Raw genomic sequence first — 27,333 nt, 5'->3', positions numbered from 1 at the left:
ATGTTTTATTTCATTTTTGTGAAAAATCAACATTGACAGCTATAAATAAGAGTGGTGGTGACCTTTATCTTTTTGTTTATAGAAAGCCTGTGATTGATTACCTTTGTCTATAAGGCAAGGTTATTCTGCTGAGTGACCCAAAGTGAAGGCTGGTTAAAGATGTTTGATTATACAGTCAAGATAACACCTCTGCAATGAAAAGTCTTGAAAATAACCTCGCTCATAGGCACATTTTATGGCAAATCTTTCTTCTTAAGGTCCTCGCTGAATCACAGCCACTGCACCTTCAATACTTCTTTGTTTTATACATATAAAGGACCATAAACATATAAAATTTTACTCTTAGGACACTTTTTTTTTTTTTTTGCACATCACAAAATTTCAGCTGCTTTGAAACAACCGTTTGAAAGACATTTGACACATGCTGTTCATGTCATAAATACTGTTAAATGCTTTGCAGTGTGGATAAAGGTCGCCTGTCAGGAGTTTCTCTTAACACTGCAGCCAGATCTGTATGGGAAATTGACTGTTGATGCAGCTGCTTGTGATGGTACAATTACTGCATTTAAAACAGAAATTCAAGCTCCTCCTAATTCTGCTAAGGCTTACTGACATCTGTGGATCCTGAATAGTATGCACCTTAAGTGTATAAACCTTAGTGTTAAGTCTGTTAGACATCACTTTGCCCCTTGGAAATCAGCACGAGTGAACATTACATTGTTTTGGCACTGACACTAGAATAAACAGCATGACCGTTAATTTGAAAGTGAAACATTAAAAGCAAGCCAAGACACCACACATGATACACACTGCGAACTGTAGGTTAGTGATTCTCTACATTATCATCACAAAAGACATACTGTACATGTTATCCCCACAGAGTGCAGAACCCACTGACAGTTGTCTGCTTCTCTAAACGTGATAATGATTGAGTCATGCTCATAAACTGTTTGCGGCTTTGCGCGCAGGCACACCCCACGCAGCTCTGTCTCTTTATATCTCACATTTAAATCTATGAGTGCATATGGCTCATAGGGGTCAATCCCAGCTTGGAGAAACCCAGTCTGTGCAGAGCGTCCAGGTTCAGAAGTTAAAAAGTTCCAGGCACAAAGTAAGTTCTGCAGGCATCAGGTGCAGCACTCGGATAGTTTCTGTGTCGATGACGAGCTGCAGTTAATATTCAAATGTGGCATTTGTTTAAAACTGTGGCTGGATAGAAAGCTTCATCTTTTGCTGTCATGCTTTCAGTTTTAACCTTTAGCTGAAGACACGCTCATGCTCTGACCTCATTTGTAACAAACGATGAAACAAGACTGGACAAACATGCTGTCGTGTTACATTTGCAGTTGGCTTGTATTTCCTTTGTGTAATATACAAATGTAACAATGTATGCTCCTTTTTCATCAACTGTGATTGTATAAGTTCAGTTGTTTTGGTTTTAATTTTTTTATATGTATAAATTAAGAGTCAGATCCACAGTGTTTTCAAGATTTTCTCCAGCTTTCTTTAACAAGTATCTTCCCGCTGTCCGTCTCTCTTTATCCAAACATCTGGTAAGTCTGGCTTACTGTTGGGTAAAATCACCACTTCCTCGCTGTGGCTGGTGCGACGCTTGCCACAAGTCTCATAAACGATTTCTTTCAGTGAGAGACGAAGTGCATCTCTCCTCCCATTAAGGTGTCCTGGCTGTAAGTGGACCTCCGCCTCTCCTTCTTGCTGCTGTGTGTTCGAAGAGCCTGGTTCGATGTCACTGAGGCACGTTTCGCAGGACTCCTCCAGACCCTCACAGGAGCTCTGAGACAGGGAGAGGTGACGTCCTTTATGTGAGCGATGAGGGTGACAGCACCTCTCCCCTAAGGTATTTTCATCCTTGCAGAGTGATGACTGGTCAGTAGTCTCCAGTGTATGGCTGATGATGGTCTCCTCCATGCTTGATGATGAGGATGATGTATTGCTCCAGTGTTTCACCCTGACAGACTGACTCCTGCAGGTTTTACACAGCAACTTGTCCTTAGCTACATCTTCTTCAGCCAGGCCTGGTGGGCATAGAGTGTTTTCTTTGTAAGGAGATGAGGTCTGGACGGCTGGTGGTGGTTGGCAGATTTTCTGTTGATGGCTACATGTCTCCTCACTCTCCCCATCCATGGTATTCCTTGCCACATCTCCCTCACAGTACTCAATCTCATCAGAAAGCACAGAGGGCCGGTTTGACAGTTTACTGGTGCAGGTGCTGTTCTCAAAGCTGTCACTCAGGCGATAGGCCAATGGCTGCAGCTCGTACTGCTCGGGCCCTCGATTCCCGCAGCCACTTCCTGCAGTCTGTTTCTGCCTGTGCTGACGATGGTTGGGATAGAGATAACCGCCTGCTTCTTTGTCATAACTCCTCCTCACTCTAGATTTACCAAATGCCCCGTTAGCCGCAGAAGTCGACAAAGAGCCAGGATCAGAACAAGAAGAAAGCATACCGTCCGTTTGGTCGGAAAAACACGGCAGCGTGATCATTCCACAGTTTTTCTGGGGTCCACAAAAACAGCACAGGGACTGGAAAAAGAAGGTTGCAAATCCACACGCTACACATTTGACCAAAAACAGAAAAATCCCAAGCTTTCTGAAGAACAAGGCCGTGGCAGGTAACATGATGATCCCTATGAAGAAAAAAGCACCAGAAACTATTGCTACAGGACATCCCATCCTTTTAGTGGCATGTGCTACTTTCCCAATTTTATCTGAATGTGGAGCTAAGCTGTAGGATATGCAATAGTTGGCAATAAAATCGACTGACAGCCCTGCGGCAGATGATATAAACAGAGCCTCTGTGCCACACAGCTGCCATTCAAGAAGAACAAGGAGGCCGACAGTGACAAACACACTGCCTCCTACGGCTATTGTTCCATATATGCTCAGTGGAATATTCCATGTGGTTAAAAGAAGCAAAGCACATGTGAGTGCTACTGAAAAGCCAGCTACTACTAGAGTCTCTGAGCTTAAAGACTGCTGCAGGTCAAAAAGAGACAGCTGACTGATGAACCAGCCGTTCTCCAGCCCTTGTGGTGCTCCTGATATCTCTCTGTTAAACCATGTCAGGATTTCTCTGTAAAAAACACTGGTTCTGCTAAAGTTGAAGCTGTAGAAGTATGTAGTTTTGAATGCCAGCACGAGGGCAGCAACCCTGCCATCTGGCTGGAAGTACACCCCTCCGCTGTGTGCCAGATGGCCCTCGGCATACCTCTCTGCCAGCATCATGCTTAGGCAGTTCTCAAAAACGCTGGGAGGGTAGGGGAATGGGATGTCAGTACAGCAGAAATGAAGGGCGTCATCGCTCTCTGAGCACCTCCTGACAGATATCCAGTGTATTAGCTGCTCTACGAGGCAGATATTATCTGTCATTGCATCTTTATCTTCAGGTGATGAAGGAGAGTGAAAGCTTTGGTTCTGAACCCGTCCACACAGCTCCCGCAACCAAACCTGAGCAGCAGGTCGGCTCATGTTAAAGTCAGGGTCAAGAACTAAAGAGCCATTGCTTCTTGGGTTAAAGTGGTCTCCGTTGTCAGTCGGTTTGATGCCCCAAACAAGCATCAACGTAACAGGCTTATCCTCTCCATTTCTCTGCCTCTCAAACATGAACATGTGATGGTACTCTGCGTCATATCGCTCAAATGGGTGACTGGAGCGGAACAGTTGGGTGACCCTGCTCTCAAGAGCTGGCAGCTTCATGCCCGGGTCTATGCATGACATGTACATGCCTCCAGCAGCGAGCACTGCAAACCAGCAAACCCAAATGTATCTAAACTTTACAACTCCACAGGGCAGGATTTTCAGAAATAATAAATTGGAGGTGTCAGTGAGACCACGATTTAATTCTCTCAGCTTCTGCCCAAGGCTGAAGAGGCATCTCTTGCGTGAACTCGTGTCCCAAAAGCCACCAGTGCTTTTGGAGCAGCAGGGGTTCCATCCTTGCACTGCCGCAGATGCAGAAGACATTTTTGTGTAGCGCTCACGCAGAATGAACGAACACGGCAGCCACACCAATGCCAAGAGGGAGCTGATTACAGAGGCAGTTCCGAGATAAATGGAGAAGCATCTGATTGCTGTGATGCTGCTGAGATAACCAGAGAAAAAAGCTGCACTGGAGGTCAGCCCTGATGCTAAAATCAAATAGCCTACTTCCTGCAAAGCTCTGTTTACTCTCTTTTCCAGGGAAGCTGAAGGATTTTGGGATAGCTGCAGATTCCAAAAGTCAGTAAAGATGAAAACCTGATTGGAGCAGCTTCCCAAGAGAATAAGAGCTGCTGACAGGTTGACCAGAGGAAAGAAAGTCAGACGAAATGCTACTTTGTAGAAAAAATAGGATGTTAGAAGGGAGCCGGTGATTGCTATTACAGATAGCGCTACTATGAAGAGCGAGTGGAGGTATAGAGCCATAGTGAACAGAAGTGATACAACAGCTAGGAAAGGGTAAACTGAATCTCTTGTCAGGTAATACTCAAACAGAGCCTGCTTAATGCCAAAGTCTATGCCAGTAATAGTCGTATTATTGTAGGTTAGATCCCTGCCTTCAAGGCTATTCATGTATATCTCCATCATATGTTCTCCTTTGTCTACAGGTAGGAAAAGAAGACTGTACTTCAGTGTGGGAATTTGGTATTCAACAGTCTGCGGTCCAAGAAAGTCTTTGTCAACCAGAAAGTGCAGGATTTGAAACACCACGCGGGATTGTTTGCAGCGGGAGGGAACCGAGGAACAGCTGCCATGTTTGGGTCTCTGGGCACAGGCTTCAACTAGATGTCCTTCATGATAGTATGGCGCACATTTCCGCAGAAGGTTCAGAGACTCAGAAACCTGGTATGAGAGAAAGACAATGGAAAATAAAACCACAAGATAACACAACAGAACTGAGGTATAATTAAGTGCTTACTGAGTTTGCATTGCTCACACATATCCATGCTCCTTTAACCTTTTGTAAAATAAGCACATTTTATTTCTGAAAGAAAATTAAATGCCACGTCACAGGGATATCTGCATAATAATGCTTTACCAGCTGATGTCCTCAGTTGGACAACAGTCGACTGACCAACTACACTCACTACAGACGAACAGCAGCCAGAGTTGTTTGCCCTGCAGTGGCCTCCGTAGCTACAATTATGCACTTGATTGGAATCTACTGACATCTAAAGGTGAGATTTCACACACAGTATATTTAAACTGAACGTGGTTTAATTTGATTTTTGCTCATTATGACTGGAGGTGCAGTTAAAAGCTTGTAATGGTCAACTTTCTGCTTGGGTTACTTTACCAAACAACTCTGAGGACAAGATCAGGTTTTCAAATGTCTTCTTGAACGTGACAAGACATCCACCTACAAAGTACAATTTACAAAATAAAAAGGACTGGTCTGATGAGCTGATATCCCTTTGCCTGTTTTATTTTGTTTTGTTTTATAATTTTGAAAATGAGAAGAAAGCTTCAGTACTTGCTGTGAGGTGAGGCTGAGGCAGCGGGAGGCATTAGTAAGGACTGCCAAGTAATTCCCCAGAGACCAGCTTGGACAACAGCCGCTCTTGGACATTCCCTCAGCCTTCACCCTCACATGCTGCTGGCACAGGTCCTGGAACTGGGCCTGGGAGCGAATCTGTTTCAAAGGAGGCAAAGGTTTTTTTGAATGCATGCCCAGATTTAAAGCTATTTCATAAAAAAAAAAGAACTAATTTCACACAAGATGATGTAGAGTGATTTTTATTGGAGGAGATGGATTAAAATGTGGAACACAGCCACTGTATTAAACTGAAAAAGTGAGAGAGAGAGGAGACGATGACTAAATGTTTCAGCAAAGTTGACAGAGAGGAGTGAGTAGAACATGACGAACCCTGGATTGTTCCATCTCACACATGGCGTGGATCGCCTTCAGACTCCAGAGACTGGCTGAGTTTTCTGATCGAAACACCAGCTGGGCAAAACGCTCGCCTGTGTGGAGAGAGACAGATGGAGTCCATACAGGAACAAGATGACCAGCCGTGATTCCTCAGTTCACAGGGGTGGTCAGAAATGCTCAGAATGTTTGCAGACCCTTGTCAAGGGCTCTGAGGTATGAATCCTTAGGGATGAAAGCAAGCAAACTACATATTTTGTGTGTTTTATCCTGGCGTCAGTGTTGGATGTGAATAGAAATTAGCCAACTTCAATAAAATGCAAACCTAGGGCTTGGGATTGCTAATAAATCTATTTAGGGAGCTTTCCGTATTTTAAAAAGAAGTCTTTGATCTAACAGAAAACTATATCAAAGCAGAGCTTAAAGAAGAAAATCAGGAATACCATTCCCAAAGAATAGCTCTCAAAAAACTTCTTTGATCTGCAACTTTTCTTTGTGAACTTGTATTTAAGTGGTCACTTTTATGTTGTTTATGTCTTTCATTCTAAGTTTGCAGAGACCACTAATGACTCTTTACTAAGCTCCAGTGTTTTTCCCAACATTCACAGTTTTTAAATACAGTTTATAGAGGTGGATTAAATTGAAATGAATCGGCTGCATTCACATATGCATAGTTATCTCCTTTTAATTTTCTAATGTTTAGTTTGTCATGGCCAGCATAGATACATATTACTCTTAACCCTTGTAGATCTACAGTGTGAAAACAACGAGATTTCATTCGTTTAAGTTTTAAAAACATAAAAGTTTATTTTACTGAAAAGCTTAAACTGATCAGGGTTTTCTCACCTGGAGAATCGCAGAGGAAGGTGTCTAGAGTGGAGTCCCTGGCCAGCATCCTTTTCATTCGAGCTTTGGAGGTGTCGTGGCCACTGCTACTTTCTCTGCTGATAGTTCCTCCAAATCTAACACATATAAAACCAGACAGATGCCCTTTTTAGCATTTTGATTTTAACATTTTTTTAATTTGCAATATTTTTTTAGCACTTGGGATAAGCACAATAGACACTAGCTGTTTGTTTTTCCATTATTATTCATGCTGCTTATTTATAAACTCAGTGGGAATACTGCAAAGTTAGGATTCAGTTAAAGTCCAACATTCAGTCTTCCTCTGTCTTGGATTTCTCTTCCATAAACTTCCTTAAGAGGTAGATGTGAGAGTGTGAATGGTTGTCTACCACTCTGTGTTAGCCCTGTGTTACACACTGTTCAGGTTGTGCTCTGCCTTAAGGATCCAACACAACTTAGTAAGGCCCAAATTAATTATTGTTTTATTATTTCCCAATACAGAAACCAGAACTTGAAAGAGGGTGTGCATTCTTTTTGTAATGACTGTGTGTAGTGTGTCTGCATACAGTCACTATTGCCAAAGCTTTTACTGCAAGTAATTATAATAATGTGTTATCAGTCTTCAGGTTGCTCAAATCCATTTCTACAGCAGCACATCTGTGCGTCTGTCAGTGGTGCAGTCTGTGCTTCATTCCACTAAAACCTTCTGCTGACCTTTTACTGAGCTGCTGTGGTAAAAGAGACAGTTTTTTCCCAGGGCCAGTGTTCTCCTGCAGCTTGGACAAGCTCGACATGCGAACTCCGATGTATGTTCCTCGTGGCTGAAAGCCCTGTAGAAAGAGAGCACTTTCAAACACAAGCAGACATCACAGTGAAAGGCAGTACAGATGCTGTTACCATTTAACAAAATGCATCCACTGATATAATCAGCATCAAGCAAATTAAATGCTGTCTAATAAACATGTATATACGCAGCCTGTATTTGCTTATATTTTTACTGAGTGGTGTTTATAAAAAGAAAGCAGCACTCTTATCATTGGCATAATCGTACTTCTTTTCTTATGTAAATCATTTTTAGCTTTGCCGTTCATGATTCATTGTTGTGAGTCGCTTGTTGAGACTTGAGAATGATTTCTTAATCAGTGTTTATCCTGTAAACATGCATCTCAAAGGTGAGAAGGTGTATTTAATTAAGATGACAGCAAGTGTGATCTAATTCAGAGCGGCTCATTGAATCTGAGATTAGACTGAACTAAAAGGATATGGCTGAAATCATGAGTCATTAGCAGAACAGTAATTAACCACACTCAGCCTAAGGTGGTGAAGGATGTTTGTGTTGTTGATTTAACAGAACCTGACAGTAGAGATACATGTGCTGCAGCAAGAAAATTAGGATTAAAATTTGAAGATTGCTTGTGTGTACAGGCTTGAGTGTTCTTGTTTTCATGGCCCAGTGGGGACTTTAAACCAATTGTAAAGCAAACCATGGGGGCCTTCTCTGACTAAATTTTGACATAAAGGATGTACACTCTGGAAGAGACTACTAGCAATGGGGAAGGCATAGATCATGAAGTCACAGTTGGAGCTAGGGAATGCATTTAATGAATATTAAAATTTGTGAGTGTGCACATGTATTTGAGACTAACCAGTAATGGGTCAGAGAAGTCTGGCAGTGGGCCAATCAAGAATGCAGCCAGTGAGCATCCCAGCAACAGCACAGCACAACCAATCAGAACCGCCAACGGGTAGTCCACTATCACCTGGGAATAACTGTTAAATAAAATACCGCAAAAGAATCAGGCTGTGTCGCTGAAGAAAAGAGAATCATCATGATGAAATTAAGAGAGACCTGCAGTACTTTTGGGCTTTTAAGATAAAAAAGGGTTTTCACACTTACTTTCTAAGGATACAGTACAGTCCCCCATCCCTGTTCACAAAAGAAAACTGTTATCAGTAACAAAAAAAATAATTATTATCATTATAATGACTCTGTGCACATGTGGGAAAAAACAAGCAAATTTGTTGATTCATTTTCTTCTATAAGAGCTCTGACCTCATCTAACCAGCAGCTCTTACACAAGCCTAAAACCAGATTAAAACAGAGAGGTGATCGAGCTTTTGCAGAATCAGCAACACATCTATGGGATAATCTACCTATCTTCATATCCACACAGCTCCGGCGGTACACATTTAAATCTTTATTATAAACACATTTATTCTCCTTGGCAGTGTGACATCCACTTAAAGGATTGCATTTTATGGTCTGTTTTTATTTTGATTTCATTTTATTGTTATCTTATTTTATTTATTGTCCTTTAATGTTATGTATTGCTTTCAATTTTTTCTGGATTTCAGTGTAGTTTTCTTGGGGCAATATGCTTTTAATGTACAGTGCTTTGGTCAACTCTATTGTTTTAAATGTGTCATATAAATAAATGTGACTTTTGACCTCTTCCCACAAGGTAGTTGAGACATGTATTAAGTATGAAGCTATGGCCAAGCACAAGTAAGCCGAAAAGGAACGAAACAGCAGATTTGTCTCTCTTTTTTTTTTTCTTTAATGTAATCAAATCCGACTGTCGGCACCACTGAAGCTCTTTAATTCTCCAGTTTGTTGAATACACACACAAAAAATTGAAATGCAGACAATGACTTTTGAACTATCTACTTTCAGGTAAAACAGCCAAAAAAAAGCCAAAGTATATTTTCCAAAACACACCTTACTGTCACCACATGTTGCTGCTTTGGTTTCTGTGTCCCGCCTTCATTTGACCCGTGCAGCCAGTGACATCTCACCGGTCCATGGCAGGATGACTGATGGGCAGAACCACAGCTGTGTCCCACTTTTACAACAATTCCTCCTTCATCATTAGGAACGCTGGTGTTTGAATGACAGCTGTGGCAGGCATTTGATTTGATTGGCCCACAGTGACTGCAGTGTGGACATTTTAGAAGCTGGGGACTCTGGGGAACCTAAAGGAGGAAGGAAGATAACAATATGACTGTTGATGTCACTGCCTTCCAAATCCACCACCTTATTTAATGCATCCCTATATATGCTAAGGTATACTTGGTGATAGAGCTGAAAGGAAGAAGAGGGTCTGCCAAGGCTGCTGCAGCTGTCACATAGCTCCCCTTCAGGCTGGATGACAGTCAACTGGGCCTCAGCAGAGCTGTCAGGGGGGCACAGAGAAACTGTCGGGATCTCACTAAGGAGAGACGTCGGATGGGGAGAAGAGGAAGACAATGAAAATATAAAAATATGGAAATATATTAACAGGAGAGAGGATATGATTGACAGTGGTAGCAGTGAAAGAAGCAGCAGCTCTTTTCAAATGAAGGTGCAAAAGTTCAGCTTGTAAACAGTGACTGACAACTCAGTTTCTTGAATGCACTTCTTGCCTTACTTCATCTGATTTTCAACGGCGAATTGAGCAGCCCAGCTGAGCTAATGAGGTAAGGAATGGATTTCTGGATAACATGCTGTAGCCACTGGAAGGAAGAAGGGCCAATTAAAACAGAAGGTAGGAGGAAGGAGAAGGAATCGAGAATGAGCGAGAGAGTGAGACTTTTTTCACTTCATGTCACCATCATTGGGGTAGGTGGTTATTTAGGATGGCACACAAGACAAGACTGAGGGATGGTTCGTGGCTAACGGCAGCATTCAGTAGTTGTTTTTATATTTTTCTAATTTTGCAGCGCTTGTGAAAACTGTCTGTCTTTGGTCATGTTAAAAGCATTCTTCTGTGGATAGCTGTGTCGGTTTATTGCATTCACCACTTTAGCCCACACAGTTATGGAAAGGCTCACATGTCCGCTTGTTTAGTTCCCTGAAGATGAGTCCTACTGACTTCCGTGATCCTTTGAGTTTTTTTCAATGACATTCACTTAAGCCACTTTTTTTTCCTTTTCTTTCCATTTCTATTTTTATTGGGCATCATGGTTCTAATCTGGGACCTCCCCAGCAGCAAGGCCTGACTACAAAGCAAAGCAGAACAGAGCAGGCTGTAATGACAATGGACAATGACAGAGATGATAGGGATTAACTTAGACTCATGAAAAAAAAGGAGTAGCTAGGAAAAAAGTGGGTTGCAAAGCGTCTTGTAATGGGATTCTTGGCTGTGCTTGACCTTATAGCCTGCCTGCACTAATGCTCTGTGTTATTCTATGGATTGTCATGAAATATAAAGACAGTGTTCACAAAAAACAACAACTAAACTAATTACACAGTGTGGCTGTAGACTCTTGTTTTATATTCCATTCCTCCTCTATCACATGTCCTTAAAATCATTCATTCATTTAGTTTTATTTCACTTTCTACCCCCAAAATTACGTTACATAAAAACAACAGAAAATAAAGAGACCTAACAGGATAGCTGCGTATTCCTTTGGCTGTAGCTCAGGAAAGTGGGCATGAGCTCCTTAAAGTCAACCACATGCTTGTTTTTCCACGCAAGACTGGATGCAACCGCACTTCCTGCCTAGTCACCATGGCGACAGAGTAAGTCAACAGAGCTTAATTGACCTCACAAGGTTTTATTTGCATCTCATAATAAGGAGAACAAATGATGATGAGCAGTCTGCTGAATTGGTAAACATAAGCAGAGGGATTATGGAGTTTATTAGTGGAGCCAAGTGAAGAAGAAAACCTCAGAGTTTTGTCTTCATGTTACAATAAAATTGTGTTATGACCTAAATAATAAATACCCTGCAAAGTCCTCAGAAGCTCTTAATCGCAAAGCATTTGTTCATCTACTAGTTTGACCTATTTAGACGCTGACGTGAGTGAATAAACAAACAAAATGAAGCTACTTCAGAGTGTAAATACTTTATTTTCACTGTAATCACAAGAAACTCAGTCCATCCAGTGTTTCACTACAGCTTAGAATTGATGCAGGAATATAATTAAAGATACTAGGAGACACTGCCTGGCTGCCTCTTGACCACAGGGTGTGGGATATCAGTGTTTGACCCTGAGTTTTCATCTTAATGGTTTCCACAGAGCTGGCCAACCCAGGCAAACACACTAACAAAGGAACTCAATTCTGGAGCTTATCAATAATTCAGCGGACGAATACAAAAATACATCCAAAAAGGTGTCACCAAGCTACTCCCGACACCTAGGACAAAAATGGGAAACTGGCAGCGTGCCCTGAAATCAAAATGACCTCATAAATCAGAGTTTACATCAGAACAGCAGAGTGCACAGCTGAAACAAAAGCTGCTCGTTTTTCACCGTGCACACACTCTGTTGCCAGATTATTAGTCCTCTTAAAATAATGAAGTCTCATATAACAACTATAAATAATCAGTGATGCTAGACCATGTCATTAATTATTAGAAACCCCTCTTATTATTACATCTCAGACTCATCGGAAAATACAGCCAGCACCAAGCAGTTTCAGCAAAAACTGATAACTGTGACTTGAGGAAGGTGCTGGGTATTTCTGGGCTGTTATTAGACTTCCATTACAATGACATACGAATGAATAGTTTAAATTAGAGTTTATTAATTTTTCAAGCTTCAAATTTATCATGTTAATTTTTTTAAAAACGTAGAGTTGAAATTGTAATGTTTCGCCCTCTGAATGAAGTGGAAAAGAAGCACAAATCAGGTTTGCGCTTCTGTACAGTCCTTCATATGACTGCTGAGTGTGTGATATTGAGTTGGAAACTGAGTGTATAAAATCACCTTAAAGTTGTTCAAAGGTGGCCCCGGGAGGAACCAGAATATCTCTAAGGCTTAAAGGCTGTCAGCTGTACTTTCTGTCTCTCTCTCCAAACATTTCCCTTTAGATCTTTGTCTGTTTTCTTGTCTACAGCACGCTTCGTGCATCAACTGTCTGGATGTCAGTCAATGTCATGTCTCTCAAAATTTCCTAACCTGACAATCACGCATATAGACACGCTGAAGAACTGTGCAAAAGCACACTCTGTATGCAGAGTGCTGACTGTTAACCTTTAAAAGCCTGAGGTATCATTAGAGTAAAAATGTGATGCTCTGTCTCTGCATATAGGTGACAAAACCAAGTGAGGAGTGTTCATGGAGAGAGAAATAATAATAATAATAATACTAATAATGTGGCCTGTTGCTGAGCTGAAGGGTGACAGGTCTCAGCTGTTTCCAGCCCTGCTTTCATGTTTGAAGCCTCTTATCCATTAGATTTTTTTACAAGCTGAGAACAAAGTGAGTGACAGGGTGACATCAGTGACCCAAAGAAGCAGTTTGACTAAAGCAGCAGGATGACACTGAACAGATCGCAAAGAGCTCCAGCCAACTATTTATGAGCTGCTCACTGAATCCTGCAAATCTGTCAGAAGCAGAAAGGGAACGGTCTTTTGTATGGTGGTAAATTAAAGTAGGCACTCAGGGTACTAGCTCTGAGTATCATAAAGCACTTATATGGAGTGTGCTATCACTGAAAACGCAGTGATTCAATATAAATTCTTAAAACTAAGACAGCAGCATATATGTTGTTGCAGTAATGTTGAAACACAAGAACAACAACAGCAGCAGCAGGAATCCTGTCGTGTACTGTTCCCACTGTCTACAGCAGAAACAGCTGGGTTCAGTAACCCACCATTCAGCGAAACTAGCAGCAGCCAGGGGGGTAAAAAACACACACACACCTTCATGTCTGCTTTTAACATCCATTCATTTTCGCTACTGATCAAGTTACACAGTAAGCTTTTGGACGTTTCCACAAACAAGAAAGAAAAAACAACAACCCACCTTTTACAAGCCTCCCGAATTTCCTTTTCATCTACAGGAGAATCAACCATTACTATCGCGTCCGTGCTTTCTCCTATTATTGAGCAAGCATCCATCCTCCTCCCGATCCGCCTTTTTCTTTCTGATTATTTAAAAAAAAATAAATAAATCCCTTCTAATATCAGATCGGGTTAACTAAACGGTTAATTTTCTATCTGCCAGGACTGAGTCCACGAGGATCAAATGCTTGTTTCTGGGGCTTCTACTACAGAGCAGCACTAGGGCTGTTTGGGTTAATCTGCCCCGAGCTGCGCTCTGATTGGCGGAGCCCCGGTGATGCTGAGGAGGCTGTATGGTCGCTGTCCAACTGGCCGCGGTGCTGGAGCACCGACCGAGTGAAGGGTGGTGAGCCTCGGTGGCTGATTAAGCGGCTCAGACAGGAGCTACAGCTGCTCATTATGAAGGTGCACAGGCAGAGATGCTGCACTCAATTAAAACAATAGCTAACTGCTGCTGATCACAGCAAAGCTGAGCATAAATCACCGCCGGGTGAAATACTCTCCTCCTTAACGATTTAAAAAGAAGGGACTAAGACAATCAGTACATTATTCATTAATTTTAAATAATGACGTGCTTTAGTTAGAGGAAAACACTTAAATGCATGTTTTTACTAGAAATGTAAGTGGAAATTGCACCAGTCAGTTAGAATGTATAAAAAAGATTTAAGCCCTGTCCCTTCATTGTCTTTGCTGCATTACAGTAATCAAGGATGCTTTCATAAATTATGTATGAAGAGGTTTGCAACCAGCGGTTACATTAATACCATTTGGGAGAGTGATGATTCATAGATCAGTAATTAGCCGTTAATAACAGCACCTTTCATTCTTGCCAGATTTTGTGAAATCTCTTTTAGTGGTTTGATACCAATGCTAACTTGATGTATCAAATTGCTCCAAATAATGAATTATTAAAACATCCAGATGTTTATGCCTCATCGGAATGAAAGAAAAGCGTTGTGGCATAACGTATGCAATCATTATCACTGAAATTAAAAAGAAATAAATACATGTGAATAATATTCCTAAAGATTAGGCTTATCTCCTACTTTTAGGTTCGGTTTAAATAAACCTGTGACTCTGTCTGTCCTTTAAATTATCTTCATATCAGTCTCGTGGAGTCTTTCAAATACCTGGAAGGTATTTTGCTTGATACCTGACTCTCTTTTAAGATTCAGTTTCAGCATCTGGCCCAAAAGTTAAAAATGAAATTAGGATTTTTGTTCAGAATAGCAGGAAAATGTCTGTCTTCCTTTGTCTTTGACAATAACAATTCAACACTATGATACTGCTCTAAAGACGTTTACCAGTTGAACCCTATTTACTTCCTTAAAGTTAAGAAGAAACATCCATCTAGAGCTCCTCTTTCACAACTCTCAATTAAGTCTTATAACAACAATTCAAGACAATAGCTCAATTTATAGGTCTGGTTTTTGACCTGGTGTTCTTTTAATTATCTGTGTTGTTGCCCGTAAAGGACTCACCGGCTTTGCTCTATCATCATTACACACTGTTAGCAGAATAACCTGCACCAGGTCATCCTGATTAGTGTGCCATAAAATCCTGAAGACTTTTGCAAATGAAGACTTCCTAAATAAGAATAATCATAGCTGAGTAAGTAGGAAGTGCAGCTATATACGTTGTGTAGAATGTAAAAATCATTATTTGGTGTGGATTTTACATACCTCAGTCTGTGGAGCTGTTATTGATTAGAGAGAAGAGAAGAGAAGAGAAGAGAAGAGAAGAGAAGAGAAGAGAAGAGAAGAGAAGAGAAGAGAACTAGCCAAAGCACAGCAGACTAAAAAGAAAGGAGTGACTGTGACACAGCAGACCTGTGTGAAAGTGTGCTAATGAGGCGGCCGCTGGTCTGGATCTGGTTATAAATATGAATCATGGCAGTGGGTGCTTGTCTGTGAGAAGCCACCACTGAGAGGGGAGAAGGGAATAATTTATTGAAAGAAAGCCAAAGATCAAGAAAAGGAGGCTGTGAGAAAGTTTTGTAGGAGAGATGAAAAGTCTCGTTTTACGGCTTTAAATCTGAAAGCGTGGCCCAATTTATGTCTGTTATAAGTGATTCATGATGGTCAGCACTGATTCATACTAGGTTAAACAAACTGTGAAAGTCATAGATGAGGGGTGTGGCTGTTTAAATCTGATCTGACTTAAGATCTGTCTTTAAAAACTTAGTGTTCAGGTTTGTGTTTGTGAATCGCTGGCCTCACATTGAACAAAAGCCCGCTGGCGTGGAGTTTTCTGATCCACCTGTGTGGCAGCTGACATTGCTAATGCCTTGTTGACTTCAGGCACTGATTAACTTACTGTTTAACTGCTCAGCATGCCACAAAAACACACACACACACACACACACACACAAATACCCACATAATGCAGAGCCTGACAGACTTGTACTGGATACCAGACACACATGTATAATGAGAGGGTTTGGCTTGAGGCTGGTACTGAGGTGACAGCCATGGTAATTTCCTGTGGCAGATTTCTGCCAGTGAACGGGGACGGGAAGGGAAACGCTTCATTAAAGCTTCAGTGCTGTTTCGAGATCTGTTGCCCAAACACATTCGGCTCAAAACAGAGATGCAAGCAGAAATATGGCTTAAAATATGGCGTGGAAACAAAGAGCGAAGAAGAAAATAGTGCGTGTCTGTTTATTTTCATCGTCGAGTTGATATTAACACGTTGTTGTTTCTGTGAGTAGGAACACAAAGGTGTTTTGCTGCCACCTATTGGGCAGATTGTGTAAGTGGTTGAATTGTTTTTACCATTATAATGAAAATAAATCAATCAATAAATAAGCCTATAGTACCCTACGCGTTGTCTGTTTATTTGAGGTATATGCAGTAGTGCCATTCCATACATAAAATCTACGCGTTTCAATACTCTATACTCTCAACTTGTTTTCTTTTCTTGTGTCTTTTAAGTAAATATTTTCATTACTTTTCATGACTTTCTTCAGATTAACTCCATGACTGCTGCTGTAAAACCAGTCACACTGTGTGACAATGCGAGGTCGAGCTCTCCTGCAAAGCTGTCCGGCGGGTGTAAAGTTACGAGCCGGCAGGACACACCTCTAGAGGGAGTTCCCGGGGAGGTGGAAACAAGGAGCCGATCGTTCCTTCCTGCAGAAAGTCAGGAGCCCTTTCACTTGAGAGGGCGATTACCTCCACCGGCGGCTGTGCGTCTTGGCAGCTGTAGCCGTGCCTCAGAGTGAAAATGCCCGGGATGGGCAACTCTTTACGCGCGGCTGCCCTCCTGGCTTTCGTGGTTCTTTCAGTTCTGGTGACGCTCCTGATCAGCAGCGTGCAGCAGTTTGGAGCAAGAATCTCGCACTTTTCCACCGCACCTTCTGGTGATGACGAGGAGTTAGCCTCGCTCCGCGAGGCGCTGATTCACCAGCTCAACGAGAGGCGAAAAGAAATTATTCCGCTGCTTTCACCTGGTGTTGGTGATGATGATGAAAACGGACTGTTAGGAGAAAGTTTTTCCCAGCGTGACTCGACTTTGGATTACAGTCTGTGGAATGAGATCACAGTTGGCTCCGGGAAAACGCATCTGGATGAAATGGGTTGTGATTCCCTAGCCGACATGCAGGCGGTGGAGATCCTCGGATCGGGATACACCAAGCTGGTTGTCAAAGTGAATCTAGCCGGGGAATCTGAGCCGGTGGCGCTGAAACTCGTCAACGAGCAGGGCATAGACATGGGGAAGTGCGTGGAGGACTTTAAAGATCCTCGGGGATGTCGCGAACTCGTTTCATTCAAGCTGAGGAAAGAAATGGTCCTTCTCCAAAGACTCCAGCATCCGAACGTCATTAAGGTAAAGTTTCCTCTCCCTCTGCTTTGAGGGTTTGTTTTTTAATCAGTTTAAATTGTTAAGTTGCGAGTTCAAATGCTAAAACAGCGTTTAGTCTGCGTCTTTCTCGGTGTTTATTTAAGGGCCATGAAGTTTCAGAGGCTACTGTTGACTTCTGAGCGTTCCAGCTGGGGAAACTGGATAAAGTGAAGATTTTCCATAATCCTCGTACTACAGCTCACATTTTCCTTTGTTTCACACACACTGAGCTGCGTGAAAGGTTGCTGCAGGGCCTTCCCATCTAATTAAATTAAATTCGGTGACCCTCCTCTGACCTTTGGGTCCAGTTTAGCGAGAGCAGACAATGTGACTCTGTCCTCCTCTACTATCCATGGTTGCATCTGAAACCCCCTGGCGCTTATTCACTCAAACCATTACAGCCCAATTTAGAAGAAGTTTGAGCTAAACCCAGGGGTTTCTTTCTCGTGTCCTGCAGTCGTGTGACAGCCCGGTTGATTCATTTCAGAGATGTGCTGGATTCTCTTGGCTATAATGTAATTTTTCAAATTTTTATCACAAGTCATAACTGCTAGAGCGAGCTTGATGACACATTGTATGCAATCTTTGCTCAAAACCTTAAAGAGACTTTAACCTGTTGCTTTCTCTGAATTAAAATGTAAAAAACAAACAGTAGCATGATCTACCCTGCTTTTCTTTATTGTACTGTGGCTTAACCTAGTTATTTTCCACTCTGCAGCTGAAGGGTCACTGTGCTGGGGGCCCAGGAGGAAGAGAAGGCGAGGCCGAAAGAGTCACAGTCATTCTGGAGCAGGGGAACCCTCTCCAGATGATCCAGCTGCTCCAGAGCTCCTGGGAGGACAGATTCAGAGTAAGCATCACGGCGTGTTTTGTCATTTATCTCATACACTGCAGACGCACTGGGAAGTTAGAGGTACCTGTTTCACACTTACTGTGCACAGAGCATGTGCAGGCCATTGTTCAAGTCTGCAGAAAAGGTGAAGGTTGAAAAATGACAGAGGCCGATGTTGGAAACTCCTGGAGGTCGGGCATCTGTCCCTCGGTACATTTGATCAGGCCGAGGTTTTGAGTCGTGATGGGCCCTGGAGTTAATCCACTTATGACTGGGAATGTCATTTCATCCCAGACACACACTCTTAGATGCACACATACAGCTTTAGCGCAACCCCCCTCCGATCACAGGTATGCTCCACAGTGGAAGCCAACAAAGGCTGAATTTACACTCCAGGGATTCAGATATGCTCGCCTTCGCGCATGGATGTGTTTGAAAAGGAGAGTGGTTGGAAAGGGGGGGGGGAATGCCTGAGCATGCATGTTTTGTTTTTGGACTGGCAAAAAGTACTTTGGCATTCTGCACGTATCATCTCAACAGTGGGCAACTTTTTGCTGCATCACCAAAATAGCAGTTCATATTAACCCTCCCCTTGAGCTGCTTGGCCACTTTCAGCTACATCGCATCTGTGCAAGCTTCAGTAATCCAGGGGTGTTTGGTTTCAGCCAGCCCCGTTTTTGCCATACCCCCGATTCCACCAAGCGACGTCCAAGAGACTCGGAGCATTACCTAACACTGCAGCTATGTTTGTAGTGTGACAGAAGCATTTCATGCACTTTTAGCACATGGCTAATGCTTTAATTTTGCTTTTGGTAGCCTTACTTATTCCCTCTCTCTCTGTTTTTATTATAGGATTTAAAGAGTACTATAAAAACAGTGTCAGGAAATGGTTTGCAAATGTGGTTGGTGAGCCGTCTTTAAAGGAAAGGCTTTTGCATGGCTTCCAGTTTTAACCATTTTTAGCCATTTAATTAAACCTAATTAAATTGTCCAATGTTCTGAGTTTTTAGAGGATAAAACAAGTCAGTTTTTAACTTGAAAACAAGTCAAATAATAATATTTTTAACAGGTTTTTGTTGGCCAAATGACATTTTTCACTAACAAGATAATTACTTATGATTATGATTATTTTTTTTTATATTATAAATTATGGTTGAAAAAATAAAATGAGAGAGAGAGAGAATGGAAATAAATTTAAAGTCATTGTTAAAAAACTTTTAGGTTCTGCAAAAAAAAAAAATCTAGTATTTTTCTTTTATTGTACAAAATGTAGTATTTTTGGATTTTGTTGGTATGACACAACAATCACTCTGAACACTGCAGCCTGGTTTTTCATCAGTTTCAGACCAAACCATGTGCAACACGCCTAAAAATGATATATGAAAATCAAGAAAAAGCTTTGACGCCTGTAATTATATTTGTATTTGATACATTTTTTAAAAACATTTCTTGACATTTGATCACAAATATTAACATTAAAGAAAAAATAAGCATATTCTCACGTCAGACAGCTGAGTACATACTTGATGAATGACTTCAACGGTTATCTGGTTATAAACCGTAACTGGCTTCAGTGACAATGCATTTAGCGCTTCAAGGCCAACGTGAAATATTCCTGAGCAATATTTCACCACTGTCACGAGTCCAGCTGATCAGACTTTGTTGTTTCTAATCTCCAGGTGTGTCTGGACCTGGTCCGGCTCCTCCACTTCCTCTCTCAGTCGCCTCTGGGCTCCGTGGCCCTGTTGGACTTCCAGCCTCGGCAGTTTGTCACAGTGTCCGGCTCGCTGAAGCTCACGGACCTGGATGATGCCAGCGCGGAGGAGACCACCTGTCACACAGACGCAGACTGCACTCTCCAGTTTCCACACAGAAACTTCACTCTGCCCTGCTCAGCTCGGGGTGTGTGTGAGGGGCTAAACGAGAAGAGGAACATTTACAACGCCTACAGGTAAAAAAAAAAAGTGACAGTTTTACTGCGTGATAGATAGGAGGAGCATCGGCTACACGGATAACTGCATAAATATAGAACAAGCTGACACCTAAAGTGTTGACAGTGGAGACGTGCAGCTGGAAATTTGCAGTTTGATGGGGAAAGTATAATGAATGCATTGTTAGTTTCAGTGGGGGGGAAAAAGAGCAATTTCCTTTTAAAAATGGTTCCGATTTTTTTGACAGCTTTACGATCTTTACGTGTGAGACGGAGCGAGACGGCTATGCGATAGGGCTTGCCCAACTTTCTCTCTCTCTGAATGAGTGTCTTTGCCCGACCTTAGGTATTTTTTCACCTACCTGCTGCCTCACCAGGCCCCGCCCAGCCTCACACACCTGGTAGACCGCATCATGAACGCCACAGGTGAGGATGAGAGTCGTCCCGACATGACGGGGGACGCTCGCTACTAAAGATCAGAAGGCAAATCTTTCCATTACGGCAGTCGTGTAATGACATGCCTCTGCCTAAGTGCTTCTTTTAATGAGCAAGACAAGATGCTTCATGACATGTAACGCAGTAATGAATACAAGTAGTTATTTGTTGAGATCACACAACTGGGAGTAGACAGCATAGTGTAAAAAAAAAAAAAACATCCATAATGCCTGACTTTATGCCTGTAGTCACTTAAATCTTTAACCAGATTGAATTCATTGTGCGTGCGTGTGTGTCCAGGGGAGCTGAAAGCTGACATCAATCAGACGCTGGAGGCCTTTGAACACATCCTCCACCTCTATAAGTCTGGCCTACACCTGGAGAACCTGCCTCCATCAATAATCAGAGGTAAGCGCTCGTGGAATGAAGGCTGCTTTATATAAAAGCACACTGGGCTCTCTTGTGGACCTGTTTCCTTTTTTTTGTGAGCATGAAGAGAATGCTTGGCTTTTTTTAATCTACTTGTAGAGAAAAGCAGACAGTCTACACCTGTGTTTTCATTTTCTACTTAAGAAGGGAAAAAACTGAAAAAGAAGGGGCTGTTTTGACAGGTTTATTAGGCAGCTGGAATGAGGGGACGAGACTAACAAAGTGAGATTAATCTCGTATGTCTTTTGTTTAGAGAGTGCAGTTGGCGTTCATTTTAAAAAGAAGTGTGTTTTTACTTCATTACATTTAAAATTCCTCGCTTTTTGCTGTGCAGAACGGCCACGTAAACAGTTTTTCAAAATCTTTGTCCTACTTGTTTCTGTGTTCGCCCAGCCTAAGCGCTGAACGTCCTTCACTTTTCTTCTCTCCAACTCGCTTCCACCACGCCCCCCCTCCTGCCCCGCTCCTCTCAGCCGTATGAAATATTAATAACAGAATGACTGGCTGCGTTCCTGTGGTGAGATTTTCCGTCCCCCCAGATGCTGGACTGTTTATATAGCAGCACTTTGTGAATTTAATCACAGATTCAGGGTAAAGAGGCCCTGGTGCCGAGGCTGACACCGGGAGGGAATGTTTCAGCTTAACAAGGAGGTGCCAGGAGACTGCTGCTGCTGCTGCTGAGTGTGTGTGATAAGACTGTGGGGGGAAAAATGCGTGTGTTTATTAATTCAGCATATTAGCTGAAGCAGAGGTATTTGTGGGTGGAGGAAAAGCCTGTGCTCAGCACCAGCTTGGCTTATCCGTTTCACATATTGGGGGAAATAAAGCTCGTGGCTCAATCATGTTGAGAATTCAACTCCATCCAGTAAATTACCAGCATCTGGTTAGCCTAATTTCCTATATTGGGGAAATGGCCAGCTTTATCGAAGCTTAAAAAATCTCCTTGTTTAAAGTCGGTCCTGATTGCTTGCACACTTCAGATTTTACACAGATTTAACAAAAAGGGAGATGAGTAGTAAGCATATGAAGGGCTGGTGGGCATATTTTTCCACATTTCCCTTATTCCAGATGCTAAGCTAAGGTGGTTAGCTGCATGCTCACTGCACTAACATGAAAAAGGTATTAAACTTCTCGTCCAGTTCTCACCAAATTAGTCATTTTTACAAACTGGAAAAAAAGCTGCATTTTTGTCGCACACATGTAACATGCCGCACTCTCCTCACATTATATACCAAGCACGCCCTCCCCGGTTTGAGGCAGGGGCAGTAGTTAAGCTGCAAAATTTCTACCATCACCCTCTCACATATGTCAGTGCCCTTAATGCTTCAACCCTGCTCCACCTCCCCAGCACACTCACCTGCACACTCCAAGGGGCGATATTTACTCTGTTCGGCTGCTGTAATAAATCATTTCCAATGTGACTTATCTGACAGAACTGTCTTTTTAAATGATTAAACAGCCTGAGGGGGGAAAAACTGAGTAATTGTGGGATTGTATATTAAAAGCCACATGAATTAAAATGTTTTCCCTCAAAGGAAATTTAAAAAAAGAGAGAGAAAACATAACTGCAGCCAAAGTCCCAACTTATCTTTATAAAAGAAGCCAAATGGCAACAGAGCTAACGCTTGTGTAATAGTGTGTGTGTGAGAGAGAGAGAGGGAGGGAGACTCATCAGGTCCAGAGTCTTAATTTGAAATTGTTGACAGATGCAGATTCATAGGTAATGTGGATGTAAGCTGTCCGCAGCTGAGATCATCTCTGATGTGATGGAGGGAAACCTGATGAAGATATACTGTAGTTTCCTAAAAACTGCTGCAACTATAAATCCAGCTGTGTACAGAACTGTAGAGACCGCATAGGCCGGGCCGTAAATTCACCGTTAAATGATATTCTATATATTAAAAGAAAACGAGGTCCTTTCTCCCATTCTTCATCTTAAACACTGAGACTTGTATGTCTTTGTCTCTTTAACAGCTGAGGTCTGCCACCCCAACAGGCCTCATTTTTTTTCTCCCCAGAGAAGGATCCTCCAAACACTCCTTCTCCTTGTTCCCTTTTCTCAGAGCCAGAAGGCAGATCCTCGTGTCTTTTTCCTCGTAACAATACTCCCCCACACACACCGCCTCCTGCCATTTAGGAAGGTTAACAGTTTGTAACAGTGAGCCTCCTCCGTACGGGCTCACAGACGAGGCTTTTGTCCATTTCTTGTGTGTGTGTAAGTGTGTGTGTGCAGGCATATGTGAGCATGGGTTCCTCTCATGGCTCCTGCTAATGTGTAGCAGATGATTTAAGGCCAGATCCACAAGACGTCTGACAGGAAGAATTATAATGATGAATGTACGGCAAATGTTTGGAAAGTGGACGATGAGGTCGATTGAGAGAGTGTGTGTGTGTGTGTGTGTGTGTGTGTGTGTGTGTGTGTGTGTGTGTGTGAGCGAGCAAAAAATCTCTGGTGTCAAATGAAACGTTTGACACATAATTAGAGACGATGACAGACGCAGAAGGTCCTGCTTTGGCATTTCGAACAAAAACATTGCTGAAAACAATTTGTCGCCTAATAAGTTAGTTGAGTAAAATAAGAAATCATTTTTCAAGCGAAAAGCATTTTGTGATTCCTGCTTGGCAGCTCTGTTCTTTGATCCCATGTTTAAAAAAATAAATAAAAAGAAATTAAGACATTGGCTTGTATTTTTTAAAAGTATTTCATAGTATTTTACCGACTAAATTATTGTTTTCATTTAAGAAAAATATTGCAAATTAATTAATAATTTAAAGTAATACTTTACCGCTGGCTAGTTTATTATAAATAATACATAATAATGTATGTCAGCACTTTGAGGTAATTCCAGACCATCGGCACATTTTAAATCCTGTTCTGCCAGCAGTAGATTTACATTTTCACACTAACATTTTTGTGTCCTTTTATCATAAGAATATCTGTTCTTTAAATATCTCCCAACCAAAACCAGAGTCTGTGTTTCTATGAGACGTAGTCTTACATTTAGGGATCCCTTATTTTATTTTCATTAGCATTCTTTTCTTTCAGTGCTCCAGCGTGTTTGTTTTCCCTCCAGGGATTACTAAACTTCCGTGTTTATGCCTGGAGAGCATTTCAGAATCTTTCAGCAGCCTCACGTACTGAAGTGGCGTCTCTTCTTCTGTGGTTAGATTACACTGTGATGCGAGGGATGGGCACTTCTGGGAACGTGGAGTACCGCTGCTGGCCATCCTACAGCCAGCAGGGCTGCGTGCTGTCAGTCCACAGTGCCCGAGAGGCAGCGTACACCTGTAACTCCCACTCTCAGTGCAACAGCTTCACTCTGACGGGGCAGAAGACTTGGACAGGTTAGTAAAGCCTCCTCTACTGGTTCTACTGGTACATAGTTCCCCATCTCCCATTATCAAGTAGACATGGAAAAGCACTAGTTGTATGACTTTCCACAAAACCACACCTGCCACATGACTAGAAGTGCTAAGCATACAATTGCTGCTCCTTTTAATCTTCCAGTGAAGCTTTTTTAAAGTTTAAATACACAGTTTAAATTTTCGAGTCAGGACTTGTCACTTTCTTGATGTTGCCAGTTTGTTTAACGTGGATCTGCTTTTCTGTCTCTCTCTTTGTTTTCTACTCTGTAGGCCGCCTCCTAGCCTCTTTCAGGAGTGGCTTCAGTCACTTGGTGCCTGATGGGACGTCAGAAGTTTATGTAAAGAAGACAAAAGTTGTCGAAAAATCAAGCGCCTGACGTCCGAGCGAGTTTCTGTCAAAATGGGAGTTACCAAGAGATGGCACACAGCGGGGCGATGGGAACTGATGCAAGACGTGGCACTCGAGAACCGCGTCCTCCTGTTTAACAAGTCAAACGCAGCATGGCTCTGTGGATCTGCAGGAGCAGCGTGGAGACCAGGCTGACGAGGAGGCGTTTGAAGCCAGCAACTGAATGTGATGTATTTATGGGGCTTCTTGCTCTGTGACTGTTTGATCTGCCTGCCAGCTCACTCCCCTCTGCCAGCTACTATTTAAAGGGATTTCCCTTCAGGTACAATTAAGCAGGGAGAGCCTCATGCCCTTGACATTTTTTTTTCTTTTTACCTTTCCTTTATTTGCCGTGTGCGTCAGCTTTCACTGTGAGGTCGAGTCCCTGTTGCTAGATTTTTTTTATTTATTTTTTTTAAACCAAAGAGGTAAGAAGTATAGTCGCTGAGCATTTGGAGCCCGAGGATGAGAAAGGAAAACAAGCTCTTATACAAATACACTTTGATGTTAATGCGCAGAGGTTGTGGCTGTATTTTCGTGGTTCCCTGGCTTAGCTGCACCGCCGCATGAGACGGCAACAACCATGTAAGCGTTTACACATCAACAATGAGCAAAGATGATCAAAACCATTCCAGAGCAGTCTTTTTTGTTTGCTTTAGATACTTTTGTGCACTTAGTTATAGTGTTTCATTCCTAAATATTTATATGATTAAATGGACTGTAATTGTTCTTACATGTTTGTGCATTACAGCTTTCATGCACCTTGTGGGTGATACTTTTATTTTCAATGAAAAATTATTCATTTGTTTTTTTTTTTTTGTTTTTTTTTTTTTTAATACTTCCCGTGTTGTTACTGTGCAGTTTTTTTTTTAGTTTGTACAGATATATAAATATAATGTTTCTACTGTTTTTTTTTAAGTTGTGTTCATTTGCATTTTTATTGTATTCAGTGTAACTGCAACTAACAGCCTGTTTACTTCTCATTAACACCTTCGTGTGTGTTTCAGTGGGGGGAGGGGGGCCTAGAATGTGTGTGCTGACCTGGTTTTCTGTGTGTTTTTTAAGCCCTTTATCTTCTCGCATGCCCCCACATCCACTATCTGCAGCCCATCTGAATGGCTCAGAGGAAAGGAGCTCCACAGAGTTTGCATAATACCAGAAGAATGCATTCTAATGCCCCACCACGCTGAGCTCATTATGAGCCTTAATTAATACATGTAAATTGGCTTACGTGCCAGCCCTTTCTCATGGTGAGAGAGGGTGCATTACTGTAAGACAAAGGCAGACATCAGGACAATCAGAGCTCAGTTTGTGGTTAGCACACGAATGGGCTGCCATCTGTGCCTGCCAGAAGTAACCTGGCGAGGTTGAGATAAGGGCAGGTCTGCAGGGTGGAGGGATTTGTAAAGTCAGATTCAGAAACTACTGAGTTTATGCTAGGAGAGGGTTAAACAAATACCTGGTGTGATACGAACAGGAGATCTCTGCCACATGCCATCAACGGCTCTTCATCTATTATCTTCTGAGGTAAAACGCGAATGTTGATGCACACACACAGTTTAAGAAGCGATAAAAATCTGTTTAATTTCTCAAGAAGGCACGCCTACGTCACGCCGGAAAACGCCACTCAAACAAAAATGGAAGCAGCAAATTCCAGATAGCTCTGCGGTGAGTCTTTACCGTTCAGCCATACCAGTGCCACTGACTTGAAAGGGCATGTCCCTGTCTACAAATAATTGTCTTTGCCTTAGGTTGGCCCCTTGTTGTCTGGACAAAGCCGGCTGATTAGAGTCCAGATGATAAAGATAAGGAGTCTGACTCAGATTAGATAAGGCAAAACCAAAAGCCACGTTAACTAGAAGGACTGGTTTCCTGGTGGGAAAATTTTCCCAACACATAACATGACTTATAGTCAGAGAAGAGCAGAAGAAAAATGATCACAGTTTGATTTGTGTGCTGTTTTGTAAAAGGTTTTATTTATTCACACAAAAAAACCATGGGAAATTTACACATAATCAAATAATTCAAAGCCAGCATTTTGGGCATAAATATATAGGGTAAAAATTAAACACAACAGCTTAGCTTAGCCTGGAAAATATGTCACAGTACAGAAAAGCTATATGCTATATGACACATAGCTTCCCTATACTACACAAGTCCTTTTCATACCATTTTAAAACACGTCTTCCCCATTATTAATATTTACAGGCTATCCAAGTTTGTGTCCATTTTGTTCTTTGATGAGGTAAATTCTAACACTAATTACAAACTAGCATGCATTATACCAATCAAGCTAGCTAGTGCTAGCTATCAGCTAGATCCATACATAGTCACTTTGGGTGGTGTTGTATGGTTTCAAACACTATTTAAGAAGGTAGTTTGTTACTCCTTGTCATGAAATGGTGTGACGGGACATTCCCTTCTAGAAAAAAGAGCCATTTATACATCTGAGTATACATTTAATAGCAGTAGGGTAGCTTTTTCTAAGGTTTGTGCTAAGCTAAATGGCCTAGCTTTGAAGTGGCAGTTTCCTAGTCTTCATTCCAACATGCCTGTGGTATTCTCATTAATCGATTGGTGTCCTATAAATACACACACATGCAGGTCGGGACACACAAATCACATCT

At 42.0% G+C, this 27,333-nt stretch overlaps 2 protein-coding genes across 2 annotated transcripts; one reads left to right on the top strand and one right to left on the bottom strand.

The window, feature by feature from the left end:
* Positions 1-412: 412 nt before the first annotated feature.
* Positions 413-13,674, bottom strand: disp2 (dispatched RND transporter family member 2). The gene is made up of 10 exons (XM_082516074.1): positions 13,446-13,674; positions 9,783-9,921; positions 9,432-9,685; positions 8,610-8,639; positions 8,359-8,482; positions 7,427-7,542; positions 6,713-6,828; positions 5,864-5,961; positions 5,471-5,629; positions 413-4,839 (listed from the first exon to the last, which is right to left on the bottom strand). Exons 1-10 carry the CDS (start codon positions 13,538-13,540, stop codon positions 1,507-1,509), a joined length of 4,464 nt encoding a protein of 1,487 aa, XP_082372200.1. The 5' UTR covers positions 13,541-13,674; the 3' UTR covers positions 413-1,506.
* pkdccb (protein kinase domain containing, cytoplasmic b) lies at positions 11,170-25,622 on the top strand. The gene is given in 9 exon segments (XM_082516079.1): positions 11,170-11,213; positions 16,452-16,695; positions 16,698-17,311; positions 18,045-18,176; positions 19,838-20,109; positions 20,435-20,514; positions 20,824-20,931; positions 24,121-24,297; positions 24,589-25,622. Coding segments are annotated over 9 exon segments (1,773 nt in total). The 5' UTR covers positions 11,170-11,174; the 3' UTR covers positions 24,696-25,622.
* Positions 25,623-27,333: the final 1,711 nt, after the last annotated feature.

Source organism: Aulonocara stuartgranti, assembly GCF_965226115.1.
Source record: "Aulonocara stuartgranti genome assembly, chromosome: 19".
In the NCBI taxonomy this organism is placed as follows: domain Eukaryota; kingdom Metazoa; phylum Chordata; class Actinopteri; order Cichliformes; family Cichlidae; genus Aulonocara; species Aulonocara stuartgranti.
This window is presented reverse-complemented; position numbering and strand designations above follow the sequence as displayed.

What these genes read in the sequence shown, in the direction of transcription:
- disp2 (XM_082516074.1), bottom strand. Translation starts at nt 13,540, where the DNA reads ATGGATGCTTGCTCAATAATAGGAGAAAGCACGGACGCGATAGTAATG. An exon ending in ACTTCTCTGACCCATTACTG is followed by an intron (nt 7,543 to 8,358) that starts GTTAGTCTCAAA and finishes CTCTTTCTACAG; the next exon opens with GGCTTTCAGCCACGAGGAAC. An exon ending in GTGAGATGGAACAATCCAGG is followed by an intron (nt 5,630 to 5,863) that starts GTTCGTCATGTT and finishes CCTTTGAAACAG; the next exon opens with ATTCGCTCCCAGGCCCAGTT.